The sequence below is a fragment of the Limulus polyphemus genome, unplaced genomic scaffold (assembly GCF_000517525.1).
Source record: "Limulus polyphemus unplaced genomic scaffold, Limulus_polyphemus-2.1.2 Scaffold170, whole genome shotgun sequence".
NCBI lineage: Eukaryota > Metazoa > Arthropoda > Merostomata > Xiphosura > Limulidae > Limulus > Limulus polyphemus.
Genome location: NW_013665780.1, coordinates 63,330 through 71,273, shown reverse-complemented (window position 1 = coordinate 71,273; position 7,944 = coordinate 63,330). Strand labels below are relative to the sequence as shown.

The window sequence follows — 7,944 nt, the reverse complement described above, 5'->3', positions numbered from 1 at the left end:
CCCGTGGTGGGCAGAGCACAGATAGTCCATTGTGTAGCTTTGTGCATAACTACAAACACATATTATCTGTGTTTACTAGAGCTCATTTTACTTTTATGTAATCAATAATACATTATCTAATAAAAAAAAAACTCTAAAGTACTGATAATGGAAATGAAAAGTTTTTTATGTTCCAAGAAAAAAAACTCTAAATACTGATAATGGAAATGAAAAGTTTTTTATGTTCCAAGAAAAAAAACTCTAAAATACTGATAATGGAAATGAAAAGTTTTTTATGTTCCAAGAAAGTATCTAAATCGTAAGTAATTCAATGTAGGAGCCCGATGGAAGGCCATGTCTAATTCAGAAAAACAACCTTATTATGAGGAACAATCTCGTCTCAGTAAACTGCACATGGAAAAGCACCCGGATTATCGGTACAAACCTCGACCTAAACGGACCTGTATAGTGGACGGTAAAAAACTTCGCATTTCTGAATATAAACAACTGATGAGGTATCGAAGAACCGAAATGAGGAGCTTATGGTAAGTTTTCTTCCAACACGGCTTGCTTTGATAATTGTCAATGTTACAGTTCTTTAAATTCTAGATATCAAATTGTTATGTTTTATGATAATGAAGAATAATCTAACAGGCCCATACGCTTGCTCGTTTCACCTGTATACCATCAAAACACATGAAATTCCATTTGGATATAGAAATATAAAGTGTTAGATTTTTGCAACATCACTCTTATCCAACATAATGCTAGAAGTCAGTTGTGTCTTGGAGATATAAGGTCATTTAACTGTTGAATCGTTAGTTATTGAAGTTCTCTAAGTCGACGGTAATTTGATGTAAAGTCAAAGCGAGGTATTCTACGATCTATGTTGAATTAATTTTATAAACCGTAGCTTTATTTAATTTGAAAGATGAAACAAAAAAATAGACGTAAAAATTACACAAGCTGAGAAAGCACAAAGTAGACATTACTTTCGTTAAGTTTATTCTGCGTAACTGTTTACGTCTAGGTTGAATCCTTTTGTGATGGCTAGTTACAAAAATAATTAAAACACTTAATAGCTGTTGACAAAGCAAAATATTTCAAAGTTCTATTTAAAGACACTGTTCAAATGGCAGACACCTTCAAATCAGTTGCCCTCCATACACAGATCCACCGTTCCCTTTAGACACACTATTCAAATAACAGACACCTTCAAATCAGTTGCTCTCCATACACAGATCCACCGTTCCCTTTAGACACACTATTCAAATAACAGATATATTCAGATTAGTTACTCTCCATACCCAGATTACCCGTTCCATTTAGACACACTGTTCAAATAGCAACCATTTTCAGTTAATTTAACATTTACGCTTAGGTTAAATCCTTTTGCAATGGCTACTGATGTTATCAGGAACTAGTTACAAAAATAATTAAAACACTTAATAAATTTTGACAAAGCAAAATATTTCCAAGTGAATAAGGTGTATGATGGTGATCGGAGTTTTATTCTTGGTCAGACAAAGTTTTCCCTTTTAGCGTGTAAAATTTATTAGCGCTTACAGGGCTCACGACAAAATATTTCCATTAATTTCCGTGATGTTCTATGATCATGACCTCTCCATTTACTTGATGAAATTATGTATTTTACGCCTTTCTCCAATGCTTTATAGATGTCACATTTGCTCCAATTGTAATTAAATAATCGTACGCAATTACAACGTAACTAAATGGTGTCACTAAGTTACATGTATTAAATGAATAATTTTTATTTTCATGTAATGATTTATAAAGTAGCATTTATAACGTAGACATCCTACCAATGAAACCCTCGAGAAGATCATTATCAGTCAATTATAACAAAAAGACACTGTTCAAATAGCAGCCATCTTCAGATCACCTGTTCCATTTAAAGACACTGTTCAAATATCAGATACCTTCAGATCAGTTACGTTTAATGCCCAGATCACCCGTTGCATTTAAAGATACTGTCCAAATAGCAGACATTTTCAGATCAGTTACGCTCCATATCCAGATCACCCATTCAATTTAAAGACATTGTCCAAATAGCAGCCATCTTCAGATCACCTGTTCCATTTAAAGACACTTCAAATATCAGATACCTTCAGATCAGTTACGTTTAATGCCCAGATCACCCGTGGCATTAAAAGACACTGTCCAAATAGCAGCCATCTTCAGATCAGTTGCGTTCCATTTAAAGACACTGTAAAACATTTTGTTTCCTTATTTGTTGAATTTCGCGCATACCTACTCGAGGGCTATCTGCGCTAGCCGTCCCTGATTTTGAAGTAATAGACTAGAGGGAAGGCTCGTTTTGGCAACATAAAGGCATGTTGGCTGAGATGTGTGGCCGGATGCTTTTTGCTGATGAAGCCATACCTTTTTGGTATCCAGGTTATATGAATTAGTAATTTCCTTGCCGTATGGCCTGTTAGTCTAAAAGTCTAACTTACATTAGTGTAGAGAAATATGTGGGGGGTATACATACGGCTTTCTGCACAGTTGGTCAATGTAAGCTGACCTGACATATCACACACCAGGCACTATGCATGGATCATGTAGCAAGAGTTTTGTGGCGTGCAGTACCTCTGGCTTGATTTGGGATTATTGGTTACATGTCCTGTCCCTCGTATCTCCCTAGCAGGAATGGACAGGAATGGCCTACTTGTTTGTTGCATCTGCAGCAGTATGCCTAGAATGCTACCTCAGTGCTGCAGCCATTTTTATGATACATCTCCATTTGTCCCAAATATAACAATATATTTTGCCTTACACAAAATAATAGTTGTCTGTTCCATCCTGTGATTATATATCAGCCTAAATTGCATATAAACATATATTGTCCTATTGCCTTTTCCATTTCCAGAAACTAGCAGAGTGCTTTTTCTGTTATCCACCATGCATTTATGTAAGGTTGTTGTTGCTATTTGTTATTAAGCACAAAGCTACATAAAGGGCTATCTGTGTTCTGCCCACCACGGGTATCGAAACCCGGTTTCTAGCAGAACATGTCCGTAGACATACCGCTGTGCCACAGGGGGGCTTTTTATGTAAGGTATTTTACCAGTTTGCTTTACAGACTGTTGAAATGTCCACGCTGACTTTATAACTACCTTGTGCTTTTAAACTGTTTTGATGACACAGCTATACAGAGGGTGCTCATAATTTATGATAATAATTGGAGGATAAGTGACTAGGGGTTTCAGACACTTTTTTTTTCACCATCAACAGTGTTCCTCTCCACTTTTACAAGCTTCCAAAATCCATCAACCATGTGCAGACGACGCCTTCTGTGAGCTCATTTTGGCAATACAAAGGCATGTTGGCTGAGATGTGTGGCCAGATGCTTTTTTGTTGAAGAAGCCATATCGTTTTGGTATCCAGGTTGTACAAATTGGCTGATGACCTGTTAGCCTACCAGTTTAACTTACATTATAATTGTAACATGCATTCACCATAAATTAATTTGAAAAACGTTTTCAACATGTTTTGCACCATTTCTTAAATGTTGTAGCACTAACAGAACTATCACAAATTATCTAAGACTTTGCTGCAAATACTTAACTTGAATATACTTTATTGAATTTGCATACTTCCATTTATAAACTTTCATATTCCACTCGTGTAGCTTTCAATCGTTCATTTTCTAGCTGTTTGTTGCTTTTGTATATTTTTATTCATGTAAATTATCTTTTTTTTATAGTTTCTAGTGAGGTTCTTAATTTAGCTGCAATGTACAACTGAGTTATTGGGCTACTATAAATTATAAACTGTTTAACTTTTTTCTTTACTAGCTCCAGTGAATGACTTGTAGTGAGTCATGGAACAGCCTGTTTTGTTTTTGTTTTTTTTTCGTGCTGGAGTTACGCCTTCCCTTGCTTTACTGATATGGTTTAACACTACAGATAACACTTTCTTTGAATCACTAAAATGTCATGTCTTGCACGCTTTTATAATCTTGATCCCTACACTTCAGCTAATTTTCAACAAGGTCAGGATTTTTAACTTGTGCAGTCACAGGCTACTAGGATAACCAGAGGCAAGGTGATTGGATATGCATATTGTTACCAAAGGTTTTTCACCCTCTTAGCCCACTAATTATTTTATGTTGAAAATTTAATGTAATATAGTTGTAGGCTTTATGAATGCTTACAATTTTAGAGTTAGCATTCTCACCAAAATATTCGTGATTATTCTAAATTGTTTACAAAATTAACTGTTGTTTCCAATTTTAAACTATTCGAAAACCTTTAGATTAGATATATTGGAGCACTTGTATCGCATCACATTGAACTACACCTCAAACAGAAATTGTAAGTATACAAGTATTGTACAAAATTTTAAACAAACATGTTAAACAAAATGTAATATTATACACAATTCATATTTTAGGTAAAGCAATCTTGACCATTATCGAGTTTTTGTTTATATACAGTATCTAGGTTTGTAGATGTGAGATCAAATAAGAAATTGTAAAATTATTTTGATATTGACTTTTAGGTAGAAATCATTTTTTATGTAATATGATGCAATTCACGATGAGTTTTATATATTAGGTACCGTGATGGAACTGTAGGATTGTTGGAACCACCAACTTTTGTCAATCCTACAAGTATTGCCTCCCTTTTAGCTGCTACTTCTAGTGGGACTTCTACTTCTGCTGACTTAATTCAATCCTTCACATCAAATAAAGTACCTACAGGTTACACAAACGCACCTATGACCATAGTAAGCCATTCTTTATCCAATCTCCCAGCCAAGGTTACAAACACTGTTCTATCGAAGGAAACAGGTTATAACATAATGGAAACTTCTACATGAAACATGAACTTTGATGCATCTAACAATCAATGAAGAGGAAGAGGTCATCTAAATACGCTTATGCTATTTTTTTTTCAAGTTGTTGGTGGTTGTACCAAACTCTCCTTATTTATAAGGATAGCGCAATGGTAAAAAAATAGGTATAAACTACGAAATAACATATTGAACTCCCTCAACCTCAAAGCAAGGGAATAGGTTTTAATTGCTAGTGACTTGGAAGAAAGTGATTACAAATTCAACGTTTTATACATACATATATATATATATATTATGTGCTTGTGTTTTTAAGTGTTGACTTATTATCAAAAATTGCCCATGTTTCTTTAATGGGTAAATTGGTGTTCCATAACATTTCTGTTTCTTTTTTTTTTAATTGTCTCAAAAACGCTATATTTGTGGAATCACCATCATCTTTGGTGATTACTGTTCTTTAATGTTAAAAAATGACAAAGCCTTTTATAAATGCCTGCTCAAGATGACTTTTCTTCTAGTCTGTGATGATGATAAGTCTTTGGACATTTACGAGAAGTTTTTCTTTATATGCTAATATTGTTAACCAAGTGAAATAGATAATCCAAAATGGCTGCTCTGTTACTAAAGAATTTTTTTTCTGTATTTTTTCTTGTGTAACGTTTAATAATATATTTTTATTAACTAATTTGTTAGTCAATAACATTAGAGTTTTAAAAATCCTACATTTCTCTATCAATTTTTGTACAATTCTACTTTGTACCGTTTCAAGAGAACTACTTCCAACTATACTGTAATGGTTTCAAGGTTACATACTTCATTTTTTGACCACAAACATTTGCTTACTCCATGATATATGACTTAGTTTCCAACTGAGAAAATTTTGATTGCCAGTATTTTGAATGTCTGTCTCTTAGTATTGTTTCATTTTACCGTCATAAATACTGTTAACAGCTAACTTGATTTCACAGTGAACATTGTTAAAGGTGTGTCTATAAAAGGTGATGACAAGTTTCAGAAATACTTGGAATGCATTTGATGTTACTGTAAATTTTGTTCTTGAGATTAGTGAAAAAAAGGATTAAATGTCGCGACAAATCTTTCAATTACCAGTATATATTCAACTGGAGACAACAGTGCCATAAATAACATGTTCCTAACTGATGTGAGTGTTTGTCAATAGACTAAGTTCTCAAAACAGAAGAGAACTTTAGTAGTTAGTAGTTTATATTCTCACACTAGTCTCTTCCATAAACAGGCAGCCAAGAATGCTGTGCCAATTGTTAAAGTGATCATCTCGTCTGTGTTACGGCAGCTGTTGTCTTTTTAGGTATCATGAAATAACAAAAGCTGTTTAACATACGCCGAGTAAAGTATAATGTAGTTTCTGCTCATTTTCTTGGATAAACATTATGTTAAATAAATACATCAATAATTAGATGGAACTACACGTTACTTAGTTCTGATAACATTGCAGTCAGTCATCACCTATTAGTGAGTCTTTTAGTTATCAGTCGTGTTACTTCTTTACTCTCAATTCCAAGTTTCATAGGCTTAGGTTATGATGGTATTAAATTAGGTTTGTGTTTTTATGTTAACTTTATTTTAAGTGGTGAAAAAAATGCACTTTAAGCAATTTTAATTCAATGTACCGATGAAAGATATTTTCATCCAAACACGATATCTGATTTTGTTGGAAGCAGTAAGTTTAATAACGTACTGACTAAGTTGATCAGATCAGATGTTATCAAAAACTTACTTCGCCTAAAGGTAAGATAATAGAAGGATCTATAATTTGCCATACAAAGGGCATTTAGAATTCAATTCTTTTAAATATACATTTTTTATTTCACATTTGTATAAAAAACAAGAGGCCAGTGTATTATTCATTAACATAGTTTTGACAGCTGTAACTAATGTGGGCAGGTATAATGTTAGATGTTTTGATGTATGAGTAGAAGAAGCAAGTTTAACGTTGTCCTGTAGGAGAGGCTACCGATAATAAAGTTTTGAACTTTTCAAATCAAGAAACTGAGAAAATTATCTGTATGATTTCTCACACAGAAGTAATCATAGCAGTTGTTTGGGGAAAATAATCTGTTGTGGCACTATTTGTATGTAAAGTTAGGGGTAATAAAGAATTTTACTGAAAAACACAAAGAAATCTCGAGTTGATATATTGTGTCTTGTCATCCACACACACACAGAAAGAAATCTAGAGTTGATATATTGTGTCTTGTCATCCACACACACACAGAAAGAAATCTAGAGTTGATATATTGTGTCTTGTCATCCACACACACAGAAAGAAATTGACAAATATTAAAAAGGCATATTATTTTATATATCAGAATCTAAGTAAATATATATTAATTAGTACTATCGAAGCCACTTTAATTATTTTAAAATATGATTAAAACTAACAAGTAAATATGTGTGCATGAGCTGAGAACATTTTTTTGTTTTTAAAGTCACATTGGGTTATCTGTTGTGTCCACCACAGGGAATCGAATCCCTGATTTTAGCGTTCTAAGTCCATAATCTTAACCCTGCCCTTCACATTTCTCTTTATTTTTAGCATCTGGAGTTTCTGAGAATGAATAATTTAATTTCAGTTGTGAAGGCTCTTATTTTGTAAAGAACTATGATAGCATTATATACTTCTGTTATTTTGTGATTACAAGCATTATAATATTTTAATAAATGCCACTAAAGTGCTTTATATCAAACTGCTGTACCACAGCTGACAGAAAAGTGCTGAGAAATATCACTTGTAAGTTAAAGTTATTTTTAATAACCAGATGGAACATAATCTGCTCTGGGTTATTAGAGATATCACACATGTATTTGGTTTAGTTTATACTATTACAAGCAAGTTTAATCTACACGTAAAACAAGAATATTAATTTTAATTATAAAAAGGCTAATGTTATCCTTTTAATATTTCTGTATGAAGATTTGGTTTGTTTGTCTGTTTTGCATTTCGCGCAAAGCTACACGAGGGCTATCTGCGCTAGCCGTCAACATCACCCAACGCCAACGTTTATACTACTCTTTTACTAACGAATAGTTTGTTTGTTTGTTTGTTTTGGAATTTCGCGCAAAGCTACACGAGAGCTATCTGCGCTAGCCGTCCCTAATTTAGCAGTG

General features: G+C 33.4%; 1 protein-coding gene across 1 annotated transcript in view; it reads left to right on the top strand.

Annotated features, from left to right (window-relative positions):
- The window catches only part of LOC106477836 (transcription factor Sox-6-like), a 76,522-nt gene extending 69,577 nt beyond the window's left edge, over positions 1–6,945 (top strand). Inside the window, exons 9-10 of the mRNA XM_022381511.1 lie at positions 317–524; positions 4,560–6,945. Coding sequence (XP_022237219.1) covers positions 317–524; positions 4,560–4,824 — 473 coding nt within the window. The 3' untranslated portion in view covers positions 4,825–6,945. The remainder of the gene's footprint in view (positions 1–316; positions 525–4,559) is intronic.
- The last annotated feature ends 999 nt before the right edge of the window (positions 6,946–7,944 follow it).